The 25651-nt window shown below is 36.8% G+C and overlaps 1 protein-coding gene across 2 annotated transcripts in view; it reads right to left on the reverse strand.

Annotated features, from left to right (window-relative positions):
* Window positions 1-25651, reverse strand: part of LOC113073428 (serine/arginine repetitive matrix protein 3) — a 72197-nt gene that overhangs the window by 31108 nt on the left and 15438 nt on the right. For both annotated transcript variants that reach the window (XM_026246311.1, XM_026246301.1), the window contains exon 2: window positions 12472-12719. In XM_026246311.1, coding sequence (XP_026102096.1) covers window positions 12472-12707 — 236 coding nt within the window. In that variant the 5' untranslated portion in view covers window positions 12708-12719. The remainder of the gene's footprint in view (window positions 1-12471; window positions 12720-25651) is intronic.

A 25651-nucleotide genomic window follows, 5' to 3' on the forward strand; every position in this document is an offset into this window, starting at 1 on the left:
ATTATGCTTCGGAATGTAGTGAATGATAAGTATGCTTCATAAATATGAATTTATTACTTCTCATACTACTACACACAATATAAGGCTGTGAGAAACCAAACTTAACAACTTAAGTGTGTCTTTCCATGTTATTTAAACTAACACACTTAAACTTTTAAAATTTCCTTTTCATACTATGTTTATACGAAGTCATCAGCATTTCATAAATCATTTAATGCAGAATTAATTCCTCATAAAAATGCCTTTTTTATCGAAACAACACCTTTGCTCTCGATGGAAAAATACTTCAAAATGTAAGACTGCTTAAGAAGCGAATGTTAGACTTAACATTAAATGAGTGTTTCTTGAACACAGCGTGAGCTGGTTAGTGGTTTACAGCAAGGTTAAGCGCTAAGGTTTGATAAAAACACCTCATGCATATTTATGAGCTTCAGACTCGTTTGGGAATCCAGTTACAGAACGGACTGCATCTTTCCTTACTGGAGTGGATCTTTCTATCCGTCCATTCATTGACTTGAGTCTCAGCATGCTTCTCCGGGGGAACGTGTAAATTATATATGAAGCCTCATCCTCGTCTCCATCTGTCCGTCCCTGTGTCTCTGGCCGTGGACAGGTCTGATCCCGGAGGTGGAGGCAGATGGAGGCGTTGGGCCGCTGGTGTAGCCGGTGGCGGTGCAGCGATTAACCAGAGCATCGCTCCAACAGCTACACTCCACTAATTGGTTCCTGCTGGGGTGAAAATGCCAGACGACTGACTACAGCTGGATTTTTTCACTTGTTTTATCATCCGACAGGTGCACAAACACGAGTCCAGTCACTTGTGATAGAACAGCACACCTCTGCTCAACAAGACACATGAAGCTCAAACACTTACAGGTGTATTTAATTTATGCATTTCTAAAAAGAAATTGAGTGGATCTACTGTATCACCACAAACCGTATTACCACAAATAAAAATAATAGCATCGAAATGCACTATTTAAAAAAAAGTCAAAAAACTGATTGTAATGGGTTAAATTAGGCAGAAATAGCTCTTTGAGATAATGATTCCATGTTAACACTTTTTACAGTTATTTACATATAAAATATATTAATCAAATCAAACCTTTCAGTTAAAAACATTATTTTGATGAACTCTTACATAATCAGTACTTCCAATTAATATTGGGTGATTGAAACTGTTAATTTATTTGTAATTTGTTTTTAAGTAAAGTGATTTAGTGTTCAATGCTGTTACAGTACACTGTAAAACCAAACAGTGAAATTAATCAAATGAAATTAGTTAATTGCACTCAAATAATAACGAAAGTTCATTGGACTTAATTTAAATAAGTTCTGTTAACTCAAAAATTTGTTGTAGTGAGGTGAACTTAAAATGATTGTGTTTTCTAGTTCCCAGCATGCTTTGCATCAGAAAACAAGGAAAATAAATTTAGAACTTAAGTGTTATTTTGTGTGTTTTTACACAATATTAACATAGAGGGACATAAGTTAATACATAAATGTTGTGTTAATTAGATTTTACAAAGGTTTATGTTATGTTGGATTTGTAGTGTTACCGTTGTGGTGAAGAGTAGAGCCTGTGGTTAGACTGAGGATGGACAGCAAAAGCCTAATTTTGAGTGCATTTCCCACATTATAGGAGTTGAAAAATAGATAAAATTATGAGTGAATGACTCCCTAATTATAAGTTCAGAAATATAATTGTTTAAGATAACTCTCAGATAATTTAAAGGGGGGGTGAAATGCTATTTCATGCATATTGAGTTTTTTACACTGTTAAAGAGTTGGATTCCCATGCTAAACATGGACAAAGTTTCAAAAATTAAGTTGTACGTCCGGTTTGTCACAAGTTTCGGAAAGTTTTTTTCGAGTATGGCTCTGTGTGACGTTAGATGGAGCGGAATTTCCTTATATGGGTCCTGAGGCACTTCTGCTGGAAGAGCGCGCGCTCCCGTATAGCAGAGCACTGAGAGCACAACAGACTTCACTGATCAGAGCCAGAGCGTCGCGAAAAGTCACAAAAGAAGTGTGTTTTTGGTTGCCAGGGCAAGACAACCCTGCACAGATTACCAAAAGAGAAACAGCATTAAGGGACCAGTGGATGGAGTTTATTTTTACAGAGCATCAACGGAGTTGTGCAAGTGTTTGTGTTTGTTCCCTGCATTTCGGATTGCACATCGTTTATTTCTTAAGGATAATGCAATCCCAACGGAAAAGGGTCACGATCGTGTGTTGGAACCGCATGCGGTGAGTAAAACTGCTTGAAATATCTCAGTGTTGTTAACTTAGCTATCAGCGCGTAAGCACATCAAGTAAACAACATGCGATGTTGTCATCAAACTGCACTTTCCACATGTACAGCTTAAAAAAAAAAAAAAAAAAAAAAAAAGACGACATAAAGAGGAACTTAGTCATTTTCCAAAACCGCTAAGCAAATATATACAGTTGCAGTACATACCACATAGCATACTGCCTTTGCTGATGCTGCTCTTGTTAAATTTCAGCCTCTGGATCTGTGTCACAGCTTCCAAACGCTCTCAACTCAAAAGCCTACTAGCGCTCGTGATTCTTTAGCTCCGCCCACACGCCACGCCTCCAGACGCTCGTGTTTTTCCGGGAAAAATCGGTACAGACTATCTTTCTCTTATAAATATAATAAAAATAAAGACTTTTTGGAGTTATGAAGGATGCAGTACTACTCTACAGGTACTCAAGATTAACAGGATATTGAGTGAAAACGAGCATTTCACCCCCCCTTTAAGGCAACTGGAATTAAATTTTTTTAAGTTTATGTCAACTTAAAACATTTAAAAACATCACTTAAATGTTTTTGTGTAATCTGTTACAAAATATTTTTTGAGTTCTGTGAACTTATCAGGGTTTACAGTGTATGTTTGAAATTAAATGGAATTACATTTCTTTGATATTAGAACAATTAAGATTTTGAGTAATCAACTTCTTTCTACTTCAAAGTTTCACATTTAATTCAATTATTTGCCTTTCTTTGTAATAAATTGAGAAATTTATTAGCAATTTAAAAGTGAAATTGTTTGTACGCCATTTTTTAAGGTAATTTGTAACAAGTGAAAAAGACTAATGTAAACTGTTGCATCAATTTTTGTTGTTGTTGTTGTTAAGCCTAGGGTAATCAACATAAACTGTAACTGAAACCCCAAAATAAACAAATTTATTGATATATAATATTTATATTTGATTAAAAATTACATATTTATATTTATTTTATTTCAGCTAATTCCCAAGGTAACACTTCTCATTCATTAAGTTTAACTTTAAGTACTAAATAAACAAAAAATAATAAAAATAATAAGTTTTAGTATATATTTTTTTCCCTTTTTAAAATGTATATTTATTATTTGAATATGCATTTATAGTTTTTTTTATAAATTTGTATTTATCTTATAACAGCACACCTTTTTTCCACGACTCATATAAAGCACAAAAGTCGCAGGAAAATGCAAACATTAAGTCTAATATTGCATGTGCAAATCATTAATAATGTATTATGCATAAATGTTTGTGTGAGCTTCATCCAATGGCTATTTAATCAAGCTAAAATGAGCTGGGCGGGTAAGAAAGTGTGTGTGTGTGTGTGTGTGTGTGTGTGTGTTGGGGAAGGGTTAAGAACTTCATGAGATTCAAGAGCGACAATGAAAAGCTAGTTTTTCAGTAAATAATATTCCTCACGCAAATCCATCATGTGATTTATTACACCGTACAGTTATAGTGTTTTTTAATCATTGTATGAAAAACAGCTGGAATGATTCTTCAAAATCTCATGTGTGTTGCACAGAATAACGTGATATGAGTTTAGATCGGCATGAAGAAGTGTAAATGTTAGAATAAATTTTTCGGCTGTTTAAGAAGCCTCAAGGATGACATGTGTAGGTCTCTTGCTCAAACATAGATAAACAGAAAACACGCGGCCGCTGAAGCATGTTTAACACAAGAAAAGCAGGTCTTCAGCAAACGCTACATGAAATGCTGTTTTATAACAAAGTTCGGGAGGAACAGTCGCAGTTCATTAATTACCTGATTAACACAAGTGGAGACCAATCAGTAATCAACTCATGACAAGGTATAAATAACAGCAGAACCTATCTCTGTTCATTGACGGTTTTCAGCATCCCGGTTCGCGCTGTCCGTCATCTTATCACAGACGAAATTTTCCTTCCAACAAGGAGATCCATACCGGTGATTTTTCAGATCTGCTACTTTGCTGACCATGATCATTAAACACGGCCGTTGAGCACCATCAAACGTCATCGCGACAGCTGCTCTTCTTGCCAAGCCACACGTCGTGGCCAATAGACCATGCAAAGTTCAAGCTCGCTTCGCTTGACACCACAATTGATCCGATCAAGACCGGGCTCTCTTTGAGCGCTGGAATCGCAGCACCAGCAGGCATTCAACCAGCCCGCTCCTCAGTTCTTACTGCAGCAAGCCTCTTTCACTTCCCGCAGCGGCTCAGCCTTTCACCACGGCTTTTTCAGGCCGAGGCGCAGTTTGAGGCCGCCTCCTCTAGCGGCGCAGACCGAGCGTCATAAATCAATAAATTTTCAGATGAAGACGGTAAATACAGGTTTGCGGCCAGAAGTAGTGCGAGAGCCGCGTGGAGTTCCGTTCACATATGTATGTGGAAATTCAGATCCAAATTGAGCCTCGGATGCGTTCAAATATTTAAACTTCTGCGACCAGGCCGTGTGCAAACCCCCGACCGGATGTGATCTTTCGGTGCGAGGTCAGAATTACCTATATTTTGTTAACCTTGACATTATTCTTCAACATAATTTATGTAAAATGGTGGTTCATAGTAATTATGGCAGAAATAATTATTAAACCATTATTTACGTGATTAGCCCCATAAAACCTACCGTTTTTATTTAGGGGGTAATCTGATTTGCGATGATGTATTCATACATTAAACATTATATTCATTCAAATTATTAACTTTACCATGGTGAACATGTCAAGGTAACAGTTAGGGCTACTGCACGACCAGTTTGAAAGTTAAGCACGCCTGCCACGAGAGGGAGAAATGCGACAATCGTGTACAAATGTCGCGTCCTGTGGAAAGGAGGCTTAAAGTTTGTTAAATCAGGCCATGAGGTAGTCATCATCCACACTGAAATGTCCAAAGATATCATCTGCCTTACCGTGCATGTTTAAACCTCACTGAGGTTTTACAGACAAGTTTCATGCAATTATTCTGGCAGGACCAATTTCCTTGGGGACATATTTCACCATCTACTGGCGTGATCATTATACCCTCATTTTGCCGCAGGACAGCAGTGTGAGTAAATTCTGAGTTTTTCTAGGACCGTAATATGAAAGCATACAAGTAAATATCTTTAGAACTGCTTGTAAGTGAATAGCACATAACTGCAATTAACGTTATTGCCATAATCATGTCTGTTGGTATGTTTTACAGACATAATGATTTTCATTGCATAATGATTCTCATAGTTTTCAGAAGCCTCTGTTTCCACAGTCTATACTACAACGTGAAACCAGTGTTTCAGATGTATCCATTAGTACTAGTGATGTGTCGTTCGTAAACGAATCGTTCTTTTTGAACGAATCTTTTAGGTGAACGAATCTTTTAGGCGAACAAATCGTCCATGTTATCCACTGACTCATATTTCTCGTTCAGTAAAGTTTCTCCCTTCATAGCAGCGCGGCGCTTTAAGCAGCGCATGCGCAGCTCAGTAAACCGGGTAACAACCGTTTCATCCTGTCAAAGAATTACTCAACATCGAGCCGATAGCCTTCGAGTATGAGATGTGACAGAGTATGTGATTTGTTGAATGTAGTAACGAATACGCCCTTCAATGAACGAGTTTCATATGAGTCTGAACTAGATCTAGAGATCTTATCGTTCGTGAGTGAAATGACTGAACTGGCACACTTGTCATTCGTGAACGAACTGAATAAACGGATACATGTCGTTTGTGAATTATATGAACTGGCTCATAGCTTATCTTGTTCGCGAACAAAATGAATTAGAGTAAACTGGGTTAATCTGCTATTTTAGCATGTCAATCTCGAAAATGCAAAGCGCAGTTATAGGTACAGTACTGTGCACATACGCTTGTTTTGATATTTAGCAACTCCACGTTTAATCCATAGACCGTAAAAGAAAGGTTAATCCCCGATTTATGGATGTGAATATATAATATACAGACTGTCTGACCAAACAATTAAAATGCTAATTAGGCAAGAAACCCTGTGCTTTGTTCATCTGAACAACTCAATTAGACTTCATATATTGAACGCGATTATACACACATTTTAATAAAGCCAGATCATTTTTGTAACAAGTGAATGCGTTCGTTGACGTAAGACAACACATAATACACTCTTTTGCCACCTGCTGGCATAGGGTGTACTCACACTAGGCACGGTTGCCATTAACCGGGCCCGAGTACGCTTGTCCCCCCTCCCCACTCCCCCTCTGGCCTGCACTCACATATAGGGTTTCAGCATTCGTTCCGGGGCACGCTTACGTCATTATGGTGAGACAGTTTCGGGATAAACAGGAAGAGCGGCGCTCTCTGAACACCATGGAGTGCATCGCTCTGTTTTCTTTGTGGATAATTTTGTATTGTTTGGTCCACAGCCTGTTGTTAAACAGATGTGTCGCCTTAGTGGCACGAAAATTTGCACGTAATCACGCTGCTCGTATGAGGATGTTTGCAATGTACCAACTGAAGTGCAGCAAGGACTTTGCAGTTTTAGTTTTTATGCGTTTTGCACTTCTGCCGTAGACCAAAAGTGACCCTTTCCCTGCCATGTTGGTTTTGGAGCGTCGCAAAACCGTGACTCAACTCGTCCTTTTCCGTGCTCCGGCATGGTTAGCGCTCACACTGCATGCGAACCGCGCCCGAGTCCAACTGAACCGTGCCCTGGCCCACCTCTTCCAAGCGGGCCAGGGCCAGCTAATCGAGCCGCGCCCGGGCATGATTCGGTGCACTCACACTAGTCAAACGAACCGCGCTTTGGTGGTCAAACGCACTCGGGCACGGTTCAAACTGGCTAGTGTGAGTACACCCATATTCTGTGTAAAACGAAGAAATTATCTCTGAACTAATCATTTTGGTGAATGAACCGAAAATGAACGAATCTCTAGAAAGAATCATAATTTCCACCACTAATTAGTGCTGCAACGACGTGTCGACATCATCGTTTACGTCGACTACAAAAATACGTAGACGCGCGCGCAATGTGTGGACGCGTCACACTGTTTACATCTCGCATAATGGCATACGGCGAATGAAGAAGTTGCATTCTATCACAAACAGAGACCACTGTTATTAAAAGTATGAGAATACTTTAAACAGAGGACAAATAAAACGTCTCTTTGTTCCCTTTGCAAAACCGATATGGTGTACCACGGCAGCACAACTGCGATGAGCGAGCACCTCAGAGGAACATCTAGGCGCTCTCCGGTGTCTCCATGCAATTTAACTGGTTACCCTGTGATCTGGTGACCAACTTCCTGGTTCAGGTCTGATATTCTTGCGCTGCGGCATCCTGAAAAGTTGAGATGTTTTCAACTCGATGCGGTGCGAACGCGCCTGAGAAGAGAAAAAAAAAAAAAAAAAAAAAAAAAAAAAAAAAAAAAAGGGTGATCGGTGAACGGCCCCTTAAAAGACAGCGCCACGAGACAACAGTCACAAACCACCGAGCTACCCAGAATCAGCTCCAGATCTCTGGAAACCATGCTAAACCTTGCAGAACCATGACTACATTCTATGGTCACGATGCTAAAGAACATTTCATGACGTCTCAGACAATGGTAAATTTATTGCTACCGTGGTTTAATTATAAATGCTGTCATAAACTCATATTTACAATAGTAAAATAATTTTTGCCTCTTATTTTATACTGTAAAAAACTTCCTCCACATTGGTTGAAAATGAACAAAGGTTGAAAATGTTACTAACCTGTCTACTCTTCCCACAGTCAAGGAGGGGGAACTCAGGGCCCAGTGGTTAGAGAGTGGACTCCTAACCCTAGGGTCGTGGGTTCGAGTCACGGCCCGGCCATGCCATGACTGAGGTGTCCTTGAGCAGGGCACCGAACCCCCAGCTGCTCCCTGGGCACCGCAGCATAAATGGTTGCCTACTGCTCCGGGTGTGCGTTCACGGTGTGTGCGCGTTCACTGCCGTGTGTGCACTTGGATGGGTTAAATGCAGAGCTGCTTCCACAGGAGCCTTTTCCATATCTCCTCACTGCCGCAGCAGTGTCTGCTCCCGCAAAAGCCCCTTTCGTATCTCCTCACTGCCGCAGCAGTGCCTGCTCCCGCAGGAGCCTTTTCTTTACCTCCCTCATATATATATATATATATATATATATATATATATATATATATATATATATATATATATATATATATATATATATAAAAAAAAAAAAAAGTCATCATGTTAAGCTATTTCACTGAAATAAGCTGTTCAGTTTTCACTGTAAGCGACGTGAATTTCAACAAGGGTTTATGATCAGCTTCGATTCCCCACATTCCCAGTCACATTAGCCTCTGCATAATTCGCCGTTCTCAAACATAATAAATTTTTAATTTAAAAGTCTCTCAGTCTCTCAGCAGACGCAGTAAATATTTATCCGTTTCCACTGCCCGTCCAGCGAGCACGAGTCTCTCAGCGGACGCAGTAAATATTTATTCGTTTCCACTGCCCGTCCAGCGAGCACGAGTCTCTCAACGGACGCAGTAAATATTTATTCGTTTCCACTGCCCGTCCAGCGAGCACCAGTCTCTCAGCGGACGCAGTAAATATTTATTCGTTTCCACTGCCCGTCCAGCGAGCACGAGTCTCTCAGCGGACGCAGTAAATATTTATTCGTTTCCACTGCCCGTCCAGCGAGCACCAGTCTCTCAGCGGACGCAGTAAGTCCATCCAGCGAGCACGAGTCTCTCAGCGGACGCAATAAATATTTATTCATTTCCACTGCCCGTCCAGCGAGCACGAGTCTCTCAGCGGACGCAGTAAATATTTATTAGTTTCCACTGCCCGTCCAGCGAGCACCAGTCTCTCAGAGGACGCAGTAAATATTTATTCGTTTCCACTGCCCGTCCAGCGAGCACGAGTCTCTCAGCGGACGCAGTAAATATTTATTCGTTTCCACTGCCCGTCCAGCGAGCACCAGTCTCTCAGCGGACGCAGTAAATATTTATTCGTTTCCACTGCCCGTCCAGCGAGCACGAGTCTCTCAGCGGACGCAGTAAATATTTATTCGTTTCCATTCGTTTCCACTGTCCGTCCAGCGAGCACGAGTCTCTCAGCGGACGCAGTAAATATTTATTCGTTTCCACTGCCCGTCCAGCGAGCACGAGTCTCTCAGCGGACGCAGTAAATATTTATTCGTTTCCACTGTCCGTCCAGCGAGCACGAGTCTCTCAGCGGACGCAGTAAATATTTATTCGTTTCCACTGCCCGTCCAGCGAGCACGAGTCTCTCAGCGGACGCAGTAAATATTTATTCGTTTCCACTCTCCGTCCAGCGAGCACTAGTCTCTCAGCGGACGCAGTAAATATTTATTCGTTTCCACTGTCCGTCCAGCGAGCCTCAGCATCCCAGCGGACCCAGTAAATATCTATTTGTTTCCTCTATCAGTCCGCGAGCACTAGTCTCACAGCGGATTCAATAAAATCTATTTTTCCACTGTTTGTCCAGCGAGCACTAGTCTCCCAGCGGACGCAGAAATATCCATTGATTTCCCTGTCCGTCCAGCGAGCACTAGTCTCTCAGCGCATGCAGTATGCATCCATCTCTTCCTGTTCTTCGTCCAGCAAGCCCAGTCTTCCAGCGGACGCAGGGACATAATTCGTCTCCCAAATCTGTCCAGCGAGCCTCAGTCTCCCAGCGGACGCAGTAATATCTTTTGGTTTCCTCTGTCTGTCCAACGAGCACTAGTGTCTCAGCGGACGCAGTAAATACCTATTCATTCCTCTACCCGTCCAGCGAGCCTCAGTCTCCCAGTGGACGCAGTATGCATCCACCTCTTTCTGTTCTTCATCCAGCGAGCCAGTCTTCCAGCGGATGCAGGAATATAATTTGTTTCCTCTATCTGTCCAGCGAGCCTCAGCCTCCCAGCGGATACATTACGCATCTAGTCAATATATCATTACACCTCGCAGGCAGACGGTGGAGCCCGTCTTCCTGACATCGTAACTGCTTCTTCCTCAACTATTAACCAACAGGACCTGCCTGCTCCTCTACTTCTGCCAGAGGCAATGCGAGATCTCCTGGTCAAACGACCATACTTCTAAAAACGTCAGCCCGCCAAATCTCTGCGTTTTGGGGGGTTCGTAGTCCGGCGGCTGTCCTTTTGCTCTCTTGTTTTTGGGGGGAGTACTCTGGGTTCGGGCCACATCCCGAGCTCGGAGCCCTCCACCCGGACAGCACGCCAAATACGCATAAACTTACGGTATTAATATACGTAGATGTGAACTCGTGAAATGCTGTTTTATAACAAAGTTCGGGAGGAACAGTCGCAGTTCATTAATTACCTGATTAACACAAGTGGAGACCAATCAGTAATCAACTCATGACAAGGTATAAATAACAGCAGAACCTATCTCTGTTCATTGACGGTTTTCAGCATCCCTCCTCCACCCCATTTCTCCTCACTTATAGATCCATCTACTCTTACCACAACCGGGGGGAGTACTCTGGGTTCGGGCCACATCCCGAGCTCGGAGCCCTCCACCCGGACAGCACGCCAAATACGCATAAACTTACGGTATTAATATACGTAGATGTGAACTCGTGAATGGAGCTCGTCTGACTTTCACAGAGCTGTACACCGTCTGCCGCTACTCACTCTGGGACAAACATATGGAGAGCCAACATCTCCTAAAGCAGAGACAATTAGTCATCATGCAATGTGTGTGTGTGTGTGTGTGTGTGTGCACTGCCAGATGGCTGATCCACAGCCATCCTCCATCTCCAACATCATCATAAGTCTAATAGCTATTACTCAGAGCTCCTAACAAGAAAAAGTATTTTTCCCCTAAAAAAAAAAAGGATGCAGTAAAGAAAAACATGTGACTTTATACAGACAGATGTGCAATGTTTGGGAAACCTGTCTTTATTTTTGAAATTCCACTGGTTGGCGTAACTGGTGCATAAATTACACACTTTGCATTAAATGAACCATATTCTTAATTCAGTTTTTGATAAGTGCTGGTAAATCTATTCTATTGGTAACACTTTAGTATAGGAACCAACTCTCACTAGTAGCTAGTTCATTATCAGCATGCCTATTTTTGTCATTATTAATTTTGTTTTTTTTTTCTCTTTAATAACATTAAGGACACACATTTTCATTCAAACTTTATTTTCTGGAAAATATAGTCATAGTCTCTCTGTGCACTGTTATACACTAGATTGGATTGACCAATCAGGTGACAGAACTGAAACTATCTGTAAATGTAAACTGCTGATAAACCAAACATGCTTTCCTCTGTGTCTCTAACGTGTGTGTTGATGAATGGAGGCAGAAATTCAGGCCCACTCAGCACCTCACTCACTAAGCATTTAAGCACATTAGCAGATTTCTAATCCCAAACAGGAGCAAATCTTTCATCAGCTTTTGTGCACTGAGCTGGTTCCCTGGCGGCGGTGTTTGTGTGCTTTATCACCATCATTCGTTCTGCCTCAAGGTCACACAGCTGCTGTTTAATTAGAGACACTGAGAGCTGCTTCAGGAGCCGTCAGACGAGGCCCGAGCGCAGACGTCTGCAGGACGTGTGGATTAGAGCAGACGTCAGTCATGCCACAAATCCTCCGTCACATCACCAATACAGCCGTATTACAGGCCGCTCGCTTTACTGCATCCTGCAGCGCCATGCATCAGTCAGAATTACGACTGACTTTTAAATTAAATGAATTTAAATTCACAGAAATTCATAAATCTGTCATTTTTTTATGACCAAAAAATAAATAAATAGTTTATCATAAGACTGTATTCAGTACAAACCATTCAAAAGTTTGGAGGTCGTTAAGATTTTTACATTTCTTATGCCCACCAAAAATATTCGAATGCATGCAAATACTTATGTTTAGAATGTAGATAGACTGTATTACATAACTCACAACTTTTTCATCTAATATTGATTTAGATTAAAACATTATATTAGAAAATTGTACATTTATTAGAAAATATATTTTTTTTATTTCAGCTTTATTTCAGTTAAGTAAAGAGGTAAATGCAAATTATAAAAAAACATTTTGAAATTTTAAATTGTTGATTAAAAGCACAAAATAAAGTACAAGATGCAGCTTTGGACACAGAAGTCAACGAGGCAGTGTTCTAGGCTTTGGAACAGTTCTAATGTCAACATGACAACTGTTTGCATAATTGTTAAATCCTTATTTTAAAGTATCAAATCACTCATAAACACACACACTGTATATTTCGTTCACTCACCCCTGTTCCTCCATCATCTCCTGAAGCTCCATGCATTTCAGCTCCACCCTCCTCTTCCTCTCATGGTCCAGAATCTCACGGTGAGCCTTCTTCACCAGGACGGGCTCAGGTGGGTCGCCCTCTTTCTCCTCCTGCTCCTCGTTAGTTTTGGGATGTGTGGCCGCGGGGGTCTCGGGCTGCAGTGGGACCCCGTTAGCAGGGTCCTCAGGGGAGGGAACCCTCGCACCATCGTACATGGCCACAGCGCTCTGACAGACACAAACACAGAGACACCAGATCTGATATTAACATCCACTCCAGAGGAACTATGGGTTTTATAGTCAACTAAAACTAAAGGCATCAAGAAAAACATTTTCATTAATTGCAAATACATAAATTTTTAGTGGATTAAATCAACAACAACAAAAAGAAAAAAAAAGTAAACTTATTTTATTTCTGCTAGTTGCAGAATGTTGTTGATGTTCTAAAACTAAATAAACTAAAAAAAAAACTATTTATAAAAAGTTACAAGAACTATATATCTAATATAAATGATAGACATCCATTAAAATTATATATAAATTATATTCAATTTATTTATAATTTATTTATTAAAACTTTAAAGTGACTAAACTACAAATATAAAAAATACATCAAATGAATAGAAACTAAACATACACACACACACACACACACACACACACACATATATATATATATATAAAACTAGTAAAAATAATAACTAAAATAAAACGAATTCAAAATATTTCTTACGATTTAAATTGTATCTCAATTATACTAAAATAACACTATTAATACTGCTTATGTTGATAATGGTAACATATTTAAGAATGTAAAACTTTTATTCATTCAAGGACACATTAAACTTCCCAAATGTGACAGTTAAAAAAAAAGCAAAAAATAAAAAAAAAGATAATAAAAGCTCTATATATCCAATAAAAGCAGTTCTTTTGAACATTCGAATTCATTGAAGAATCCTGAAAAATAAAATGTATCACAAAAGATTTGTTTCCACAAAAAAAATATGAACCAGCCTCAGTATTTTGAATGGCATACTCAAAAATAAGATTTACGTTTTTGCACTCATAATAACAGCGGGTTCGCGAATCATTTGAGTCAGTTTGGGAGTTCGGAGCGGGATCGCGAATCATTTGAGTCATTTTGGGAGTTCGGAGCGGGATCGCGAATCATTAGAGTCAGTTCGGGAGCTCGGAGCGGATACGCGAATCATTGAGTCAATTTGGGGATCGAAAATCATTTGAATCAGTTCAAAGCGGGTTCGCGAATCATTTACTGCTGTATATAAAACCCCTTCAATATAATTGTTGTTACCTCAGGGGATGAGGAGAGTCATCAAAAAAAAAAAAAACAGAAAAGAAAAGAAATACCGGCACCTCTTTTGGGCCACTTAAAGCACTGGGAGCAACTATCTCTTTTTCTATGTAAGCTGGGCTTTTATACTGTTGTGTGTATTCACAAATGTAAGCGCTGAATAACACAGTCCATTCATTGTCACATTCACATCCGGACAGTAATTCACATCCACAAAGAAGATATTCTCACCTAAATTAATTAGTATAATAAATGGAAGTAGTTTTTTTAATCCTATTGGCTGTTGGCAATATACAGCAAACAAAGAGAAATGAAGAGAAGTGCTGTCTCGTCTCGTCTGGATGAGATACCAGAACATGCGGAAAATATATGTAATATATATAACACATTGACTTCATCACAGTCACCACAAACTATCTGATATTTCACTGCATGAGGTCTTTGATTGATCAAACTATTTTTTTCTATATATTTTATTACAGAACAATACATGTATAACGTTTGTTAAAAAATCATCCTTTAATGGACGTTTATTTTGATAATCATTTACTCTCCCGAATTTTTCTTCAGTTTATTACAATAGATAAAAAGCCTATGTTTTCTATATGTTATAAACTTCAATGAACATTTATTTTGATGAACAATTAATGTTTTGATTATGTCTATTAAAAATAAAAAAAATAAAAAAAATCAGTATTTTATTAAAGAACATGTTATTCAACATCCACAGCCGGAAGACAAAAAGAACAAAAACAAATAATTATTTAATCTTTTGATTATTCCTTTGATTAATCACCATAGATACAAGAACCTAATTCTTTTCAGAATTCTATTAAAACGCATTTTATTCTGTTTTCAAAGCCTGATATTCTCCAAAAACTGTGTGCAATATTAAATGAACTTCAACAGACTGATAATTAACCTTTTGTTTACTTCTTTAATTCATTACAGCAGATAAAGCGGTCTATTTTTTCTCTATTTTATAAAAAGGTCTTTATTCCACGGCCTACATTTCTTTTGATAATACTTCAATTCGAATACAAAATGTATAATATAGACACAACAGAAGTGCATAACAATCTTTCCTCTTCTTGTTTTTAAAACACAGTCAGATCTGGGTTGATAACAGGATTCAATTACAAATGCTTGTTTTCCAGCATGGACTGATGAAGGAGCGTGGTGTTCTTCGTTTTGTTTAGCACGCCGTGGATTGTGGGTAAAGTCACAAAGCGCAGTAGAGCTGAACAGATGGAGGAACAGCAGGAGGAATCATCACTGAATTTATTACACACTAAATCTCTCCTCAGATATCTGCGACTTGAATACTTATTCTCTCATTATTTTCCCTTTACATTCATCGTGTCTTGCGTCATGTGACCTTTGATGGCTATAAAAGCAATCACACAGGACATGAAGCAGCATACGTGCTGATTTATTCCCTTCTCTTGTCCTAAATGATATTTAAGTGCTCATCTCTGTTACAGGGAGTACAAATGAGCTTAATATAAATCGGTCTTTCATGAGAATTACAAAGAAAATTCTACACACTATCATGAAGATAAGTCCTTTCCTTGGAAACCTACACATAAAATGCTTATAGTAGCTAACAGATATCACCGAGGTGGTTTTTCGGCAAGGAACAATGCTATATATACTGTACTAGTGACCTGTAACGGTCAATCTTATTCTGCTTTGTGAACGCCTACAGTCTGTTTCCAGGCTAAACAACAAGATCATCTCAAAATACTCTGCTTTACATAACACACATGACTAAGACTGATCCCAGCTTCCTTTAAAAAGCTTTAAATGTCCAGTTATTCATATAGAAGCAATACTAAGTTAGCCGACTGATTTATCAAATTAATAGCAAATATATATATATATATATATATATATATATATATATATATATATATATATATGTATATATATATATATATATATATATATATATATATATATATATATATATATATATATATATATATATATATATATGACATGATGTGAGATATAAATTAAATATATGAAATATAAATAATATATGACTATGAATCAGAACAAAGAAGAATTTTGGCTTTAAGAAGAAATGTTAAATATCCTTCAGATCCTGCTCAACACAACCAGGTTTTGTTTGTCCATTCATCTGCTTCTCTGAATGTAAAATGCATGATTTCTGCTACATTAAATCCCTGGCTACATCTCCCATCAATGCAATCTTGCGTCATTCTTCTCCTAAAGAGCTCTGAAGGTCTTTCTAACCTCAATCTACACAACCTGTTTTTCACTCACTGTACTTTTTCTGTCTTTTTAACCAGCAGCTTGGATACTATCTAGTGACAACGAGCACAAGCTGTCCATCCCAGTGTGGAAAAAATGGTGCATTTATTTCAGTGAGCCCAATGAGAGTGAGTTAGAATAGCATTACTCCAGAGACCGTCACAGCGCTCGCTGCCTGTCAGACTGGACTGGCCTGGAATAAATCCACAAAGTGCAGAAACAGCAAACAGAGAGAAGGAGGCTAGCGTGTGCATATGTTTTTAAGACTTTAAAAGAGGTTCACCTCTGCCTTCCAATGGTAGCAATGCTGTTAATAATAACGTTCTATCATTTCGAATACCTTAAGAGAAACATTACATTTGAAAGTTCTTTCAATGTTTAATTTTTATATATATATTTAAACAGTATTTTTCTTGGTTTTGCGAACTTAAGTGGAACATTAAATTTCATCATTTAAAAACCGTCCTGAAAATTGTTGCTTCCTAATGTTTTTTAAATGATGAAACGCTCAGTTTGTTTTTATTTATTAGGAATGTTTCTCCTTGGAAACATTCCATTCTATAATTTTGAAAAAGTTATTAGAATGTTACATTTGTTTACTCTCTCAACATTTAAAACAACCTTTTAGACATACATACTATATATATATATATATATATATATGACCTTTTTTCTAGGTTTTTCAAACATTAGAGGAACATTCCATTTTATCATTTAGAAAAGATTCTTTCAGAAGGTTTATTTAAAACGTTCAAAACATTCCGATTTTTAAACTAAGAATGTTTCTTATTGGTTACTTGGGTAAAGGAACATTCCATTCTATCATTTTGAAAATGTTAGAATGTTACCTTTGAATGTTCTCTCTTATTTCCTCCTAACATATGAGAACAAATATAACATTTTATGTTAAAGAACAAATTATTCCCTGTTAGTTGGGATATAGGTTGAAAATTATATGAAGGTAGAGCTATATGATAATAGTTCAATTCATTTTCTAATAAATACAATCACAATTAGTCATTATAGATATATATTTTTAGATTGCATCTGAATTATTGAAAGTAAACGCAAATCAAAAGAACGCCAAATTGCATGGCCTCATCTAATGTATTATATTTGTCATATAAATAAACATTTACTATCCATATAAAACAATACAATAAGAGGCTTGTTTCACAAACTAAAGCTGTGAAATTCCTAAAATCAACTCCAACAACTCCCATATTATGTGTAATGTTTTTTGTTAAGTTGCTAACAATAGAGTCAAGATTCATTTTTTTATTTATGACAGTTTAGGATTACTTGAAGATGTGTGCATGTGTGCACTGAGTAGAAAAACTATCAGTTTAAAGGAAGTCTGCATAAATGCTTGTAGAGACTTGTTATCAATGCAAATTCAAATGAGAAGAACCCCCCCCGAAACAATAGATAAATAACCAGTGTGCAAATATTGCAGACAATTATGCATAATTTAACAATAGAAGCAGAAATCATGATTGCGATTTAAAATACAGTTTTTTGCACAGCCCTACATAAATGTAAACAACGGTAAAAATGTCATTTTTGGGAGAACTAACCCTTTAAGCATTCTTTATTTTACATTTTACACCTCAGCTCAGACTAATAGGTCAAAAATGACTGTTCTGTCGCTGGATCAGAAAAGGATGTGGATGAAGACTGCAGAAACCCCAGAGACTAAACTAGCTCTGCTTCACATGCAAATAAGAGAAAGGAAGGACGGAAGGAATACAGCAGGATCTGGAAGACTGAAACGATGGACAGGAGAAGACCATCAGTTCTGCAGCATTAGCTGCCTCTGACAGACGGCTGGGATCTGCTGAGCTCTCACTAAGTGACAGTGTGTGCTGCAGGGATTTGCTGGATCACACTCAGACTCAACCACTTTAACTGATTCCACTTGTGCAGCTGAGAGCTAACAACACCCTCGACCCACCGTTTCTCAAGAGAACCTCGAGGGATCTTAAACAGCTGAAGCTACGTTCATTTAGTTCTCTCTATGTTCCGCGGATTTCCTCTCACTCTCAAACATACACTCTTCCAGCATTTTAATTACCCATTATTAACCACCTTGATTTCCCTGGGCGAATGTCAGGAATAAACACTATCCATTTTAGAGTTCATTTCATAATGCATCACTACACTGAAGTTAGCAAACATGCTGCATACATGACAGGCACAATCCTGATTAATATGATCAACAATACAGTAAAATCTGTAATATTGTGAAATATTATTGCAATTTAAAATAACATTTATTGACATTCCAAATGCAAATGTAAAACATGTACATTCAATTTCCATATATAAAATATATTGTCATATTAAGTAAACAAATATACATGAAACATACAGTACATGCAATAGATCAAATACTTATGAAAATATGAATGTTTATGTATGTGTAATACATATCCATCCTAAAACCTGTCAGTGCATGTTATAAGTACAAGTTATATATAAGTAAATATAAAAGATAGATATGCACTTAAAAATGTTATTAGGTTATTAGGTTGATATTATTATTATACATTACTGACACTCTATCCTCCAATTTGATATTGTTAAGAGCTTTGACACAATCTGTATAGTTAAAAGCACTATATAAATAAAGGTGACTTGACGACTTCATGTTGATCCAGTGAGCACTGTTTTCGCGTGTGATGCACGCACGTTTGCGCTTAAATCTGTTCATCAAATAACGTTAATGTATTAACCAGCTTTTATGACCGATGAGCAATGCATTTGTTACAGTATATTTTAATCTTTTATAACAGTAGGTATTAGGTAATAAAAATATAACGGATCATGTTAGCTCTGGTCCAATGAAAAAATATTAACAAATAGAACTTTGGATTTTAATTAGTACATGTATTAGTGAATGTTCGTTTAAATCAACTTTTAACTTTGATTAACAAATGTTTTGTAAGTATTTTTCATTGCTTATTCATGTTAACAAATATCTATTACCATTGACCTAAGTTTTTAGATTAGTTCATTCAGTTCATTTTAAAAGTGTGGTCTAAAAAACACTCACCTCTGTAGAGAAAATCTGCATAAAACTGCAGCAACAGATTCCATTTAATTATTTTGTTTACTAATTTGATACTTGATGCATAAGATTGCACTGATTTCGTTTTTGCTTGAAGTTTAAGTATCTTTTGTTGACATTGTGATTTGATTTTACTTGGAAATACAAAAAGATTGCACTTTTTTTTTTTTACTTGCACTTTATTGGTTTTTGAATGTAATGCAATCTGAGAGGCTTTTGAACAAGTGCACTACCTCAGGACATTTTTGTTAATGTAAAATATATGTTCTAGACTTGTTATATTTAGCTTTAAATAAAAAAATAACCCCTTAATATTTTGCCAGTTTTTTTCTCCGTGGTATCGAAAATGGTATCGAATATCGATATTTTTCTAGGTATCGTATCGAAGTTAGAAATTCTAGTATCGTGACAACACTAATATATGCATATATAAATAGTCTTGACATATACTGTATGGTTGTTTCATATAAATGCCTATTAAAATCATCACATATTCTTAACAAAAGCATATATTAAAATCTTACTATGGGGATTTTCATCTTCATCTACACAGAGATATTACATAAAAGTTACATACATGGCACTGTCACTATATTTGTCATAAATAACATTTCCATATGGGATCCATTACTTTGCACTAAGCTTTATGCATGATGGGCTTATTCATGTATGATGCTGCTTTATAATTGGTTGTCTTAAGTTAAGGTTTCTTAAAGGAAACAATTTTTCTACATGTTATCCTGTGATGCCTCAAAACACTAAGTAAGCAGCTCACTAGGTTTTGAAACGCAGCTGTTGTTGAGGCTCGTGAATACAGTCTGTAAATAAATAATGAAGACAAAAAGTGCCCAGGAGAGCATCAAATGTATCTTTGTGAGACAAACCCAATTCAAAAGCCTCAGGACATGCATAGGAGACTATATAACTACACGAGACCCTCAATACTTCCAGTTAACTGCAGCATCTCTGTTTACAAGCTGTGTTACGCTGTCAATCGTTTGATTTCAGACGCAAGACATCTGCCATTTACTCTGAAGAGCGTGAGAAGCTCAGTCAGGTGAAAGAGAATCAGGTCGATTTCAGAGCCGTGGCCTTTAAAGACGGGTCGATCTCACAGAATGAGGCGAATGAAAGACCCCGACACTGAGTGTGTTTCCCAGGAGGCAGCTGTCCTCCTCCAGATGATTTTAAGCTTTATTGCTTTTCTAAAAGAGAGAGCCAACACACGAGCACAGCACCAGTTTTTCATTTTCTTTTTGAGGGCTCTCTTTAGATTTGGAGAAACAAAAGGAGCTAAGACACAAAACTGGTTCTAGAAGTTTTCCTGAAATAACCTTCTGCGCCATTATCTGAGGATGGAAGAAAGTTGCTCCTGAAGCAGAATAATCCTCCATCCCATTCTCCACAGCTGATGGAGTTATGGAGGAAGAAACGGTTTACTTTTTCCCCTCAGGGCTGTTTCTTCCTACGGCTCAGAGGAGACAAGAATTGGGTGTCAGCGTCGCCTCATGCTTTTTAAAATACCTTGAACGCCTTACAAATGAATCATAAAGTTCAGAAGAAACATGCTTCTAGCACAAATATGATTTTATACCAGTGAAGTCAATATCAGTCAATAATCAGTGTTCGTTTACATTTACATTATTTAAAAAAAGTTAAAAAATAATTTAAGACATATATTACTATTGCATTAATACTACACTCAAACAGAAAAAAGTATCTGATAATATTATAATAAAATAATATGAAACAATTAATAGAATTTAAATGCAACAACAATAAATATCATTATATTATTTATTTTTTATTATTTCAGTTATTAAGAATTAATCAAATAAATACATGATTATAAATTATTAATTATTATTGCAATATAACCACAACTACTGTCATAAAAAACAAGTGGTATTATATATTTTATAAATAAATTGCTATTGCAATAATACTATTGCTAAATAAAAATTAAGTATTCAGTAATAATAAACATTTTATAATAATAATAAAACATTTTATTATTTTACATAATAAAAGTAAAATTATAATACTAATATTTAATGATGAAATTTTATTTATTTGCCTTTAAATGCTAAACTTAATTTTACATAACTGTTCTCAAGCTGGAAACATGGAAATCTGTTTAAATATTGACAAATATCCCTGGTGCCTGAATATATGCATACATGACCAGTAGACAATATGCAAACATGCTTCTGAACTCAAACAGTACAGCATTAAGTCCAGCAGCCAAACAGCACTGAAGCTTGTAGAATCTGATTCTAATGCACTATATTTACAATGAAAGCTGAAATAATAACACTGACCTGCTCGAGTCGCACAGTGGGTTCGGTGCTGAAGCACTGTTTTCTGAACTTCAGTTAAAGGAATTACATGTTTTAATGCGCCTTCACTGACATGACACAATGACCCAGTACATCAATTCTACCTACTGAAACACACACACTCACACAATGTGTGACTATATCAGCAGTTTATCAGTGGAAAACCTTAGTAGAGTCTGCTGGTCTAGATGAAGAACACAAAAATTAAGAGAAATTCACTGCTCTGTAAATTAAAGCAATGACTGATAGACCTAAAGACTACAATAACATGGCCCCAAACACACACTGTAATGACTGCATTGCTTTGAACATTATACACAACACAGAGCAACATGCAATGTGCATAATATCACTGCAAAAATATAAATTGACAGTTTATCAAGACCAAATACTTTGTAATTATGCATTTCACGGTTTTAAGAAGGGGTTTCTAGATCTCTTTTTTTTTTTTTTTTTTTTTTTGCCGTTACTTTCAGTCTCACAGGGTTGAAAAAAAAGGATAATCAATAAGAAACCTGCTTTGTTGTTGTACAGAGAGCCAATAAAATCAGCAGTGCCAAAGAAACTAATATTAGCTCTGCAGGATTGAATCAAAGTGTGTGTGTGTTTGTTGTTGTAAAACTTGCACACACTTAATGTGTGTGAGAAGAGTAAAAGTCCTGAGATCTTGAGAAAAACCGTAAAACAACACTTTCCCTTCGCCGAGAGACTTCTGAGATAATCACATTTACTTCAGGAAGACAGCAGTCACATTATGCATTTTTGGTGATGATAAATATACTTACACTACCATTAAAGACTTTTGGATTGGTTTATGATTTCTTAACGTTTTTGAGAGAAAAAAAATTAAGTCTCTTCTGCTAACCAAGGCTGCATTCATTTGAAAATACAGTAAAAGCTGTAATATTGTGAAATATAATTACGATTTCAAATAACTGTTTTCTATTGTAAACTGTATTGTATTGCTGTGAACAAGGCTGAATTTCAGTCTGCCGTGTCACACGATCCTTCAGAAATCATCAAAAACATTTCTGATTATTATGAAAACAGTTTTGTGGAAATGTGATACATTCAATCTTCCAGGATTCTTTGATGAAAATTTTCAAAAGGATTTAGTGTGTCTTTGCTAATTTAATTGATCGATTTATTTAAAGAATACTGCTAAAAAATAAATCAATAAATCAATTCAAAATGCAAGGATCTGCAAAGGTGACATCTGCACTGAAATGAATCTCTTATGTGACTTATTGAAACACGGTTTGGCACAAGAAAACTCTTCACAATTTTCACAAGTATATTTTTCATAGGCTGGCATAGAAAACATAAAGTTTCACATTCATTTGCATGGAAGCCTGTTTGTGCCATAGAATAAAAAAAAATAAAAAATAAAAGGTAATTGTGACTTTTTAATCAAACAATTCTGACCTTTCTTCTAGTGCTAGTTGAATCCAGTGCTGAGTTTTTTCTCTTAATTTTGAGATAAAGTCATAATTCTGTCATAATTCTTCTTTTTATCATGTGGGATGTAAAACAAGATTCCATACATTCATGCTCAACATGTAGCTCGCTGAAATAATCCCATTGAGAACAGGTTTTCATTGATAACGTACTGTTTTAACCTTGTGAAGACAGACCTACAACATGCTAACTGCACCGCAATCCATTGTGAGTTGTGTGCATCTTCACCAATGCACACAGAGCGGCTCCAAATCAGTCATTTACGAGCTTTATTCAACTTAGTAGCCAACAAATCAGCTCACTAGATTTTATTTGAGCAAGTCAGACTACAGACGGGATATAAAGCATCTTCTGTAACTCACATAACTATGATTTATCTAGACACACACAGACACACACACACACAACCGAGTCATTTTTTCAAAGCGAACGCAGAAAGTGATTTCTCTGGAGAATGAGGGTTATGGTTTCGGCTGCCTCTTCAACATAACGAGCCCGACCACATTCATCCTCACAGGCCAGATGTCCTTTCTACCTCTCTCTCTCTCACACACACACACACACACACACACCGATCTGGGTCATATCATCCATTAGCATACTTTGAAGAACAAACATTTTGTAAACAAGAGCTGTGGTGGGAGCAAAAGAGAGAGAGAATGATGAATAAAGGCAAAAAGCAGACGCAAAGAGAGTATTTTGATGTATTTAGACATGCATCTTCACTGGAAGAAGACCTGACTCAAACACACAACACTATTGCATTGGAAAAGTCTACATTTCACAGCACTTTGTGTCTCCGTTCCAAAACCCTAGTGAGAAGTTGGCGTTTGTATATGTAGTAATATCACTATTTTGGCCAATTTAGCTAGTTGCATTGCATTCTAAGATTATCTTATTTGTGAAATGTTGCATGCAATGTTGCATTAGAGCTTAAAGTCGAAAGGCAGAATATTTCTACCAACTATTCTGCTTGAAACAGGCTTCAAGACAAGTCCAAAAATGGCATCTAGGTAGGCAGCTCTCCCCGTTTGGAACGGAGCCCGTGGACGTGTTGTGCAGGTTTACTGATAATTGAAAATTACGCTTGATTGACTCCATGTTCAGGGGCATAAAACGCATGCCGGTATATATTTCCAATCTTAAGATTTGACCGTGTAAAGTCAAGTGATATAAAACAGCTAAACACACAAATCTCAGGCGAGTTAGACAGATGAATAGAGAGAGAAGATGGAGACGGAAATCAATGAGCGAGGAGAAAACGGCAGGAGCAAAAGCTATCTGAAAGAAAACAGAGGAGGAAATGAGTCGTCTTTTCTGTTTCTACTCCCACAGCTGTATTTTTACTGCGTGTTTAATAGAATATTGAACTATTTTACCACATATGTGGGTGAGAGATGTGAGAGAAAGAGCAGAGAGAGACGGTAAATTAACACAGAATACTGCATACTATTTCTAACAAATAGAGAAAGTGTTATTGTTAACTGCATCTATTAAAAACATTTTGATAATGGAAGTAAAGCTTAGATTAACTGTTAACTATTAGAAATGCCACTAATGAAAAGAGAAAGAAAGAAAGAAAGAAAGAAAGAAAAGTAGTAAAATTACTAAAACTGAGAAAAAAACTGAAATATTAAAAAATATACAGTATATAGAAATATTTAATGATGTGCTAAAACTAAAGTAAAAATTACACAAACTATATTTAGATATTTAAGGGAAAAAATGACAAAAGCACATAAGAAAATAGTACACCTTAAACTAAAATTAAAATAAAAACTGACATTTGTTTTCATTTTCATCGCTTGATTATTTTCATTCTTTTAATTACTTGTAATAATATAAAATAAAATGAGTTGAAGAACTACAATTTGTAAAACTAAAACTGAAATAAAATAAATTAAGGATAAAATAAATAAAAATATTGAAAAACAGAAACATTTAACTTGAGTAGGTATTTAAAACAAAAACGAATGAAAATGATGAGTGCACATGAGAAAGTTAGTAAAACTTGAGCTAAAATTAAAATGAAAGTAACATGAAAACATTATAAAACCTTTAGTTGCTCAACATTTTGTGTAGTTCCTGTTGAATAACTAAATCTAAACAAACTAAAGCTTAATAAAAAACTATATAGGCATATGACTAAATTACTAATTTCATACGTAAAAAATAATAAAATAGACAAAAACAAAATTTCAAACACTTTAAAAAATAATACAGAAAATATAAAAATAACATCTAATTCAAACACAAACTATGTTAGTATCTCAATGATAGCAAAACAGCACTGAAGTCCATCATCTCAGAAATAACCCATCGAGAGAGAGGAAGAGCAGAAAATGATGAAGACCAAAGTAGAACAGCAACAGTTATAGCTCAATATAGCAGCTCTCTAATGTAGTCTCTGCTAATGAAACATTCATGAATTCACATGTTCATTTCATCAGAATAAGAGAGGAGGAACATGCTAATCAGGTTTGGTGGTGGGAGCTAATGCATGATGCTGCGCTGCGATTGGTCAGATTATATGTGCAGTCTCCGCCCACGCCCCCATTAAGATCTGGATTTAGAGCAGAAACCTGGTAATTATCTTCATCAGCTCTTCTCAGACTCTTCAGGGTGGATTTCACATCAGGTGGGAAGATAATTAGTGCTGTTTGCCAAGTCAACCATCACTAGTAACACTGTTTATATCTAA

The sequence above is a fragment of the Carassius auratus genome, chromosome 5, assembly GCF_003368295.1.
Source record: "Carassius auratus strain Wakin chromosome 5, ASM336829v1, whole genome shotgun sequence".
Classification (NCBI taxonomy): domain Eukaryota; kingdom Metazoa; phylum Chordata; class Actinopteri; order Cypriniformes; family Cyprinidae; genus Carassius; species Carassius auratus.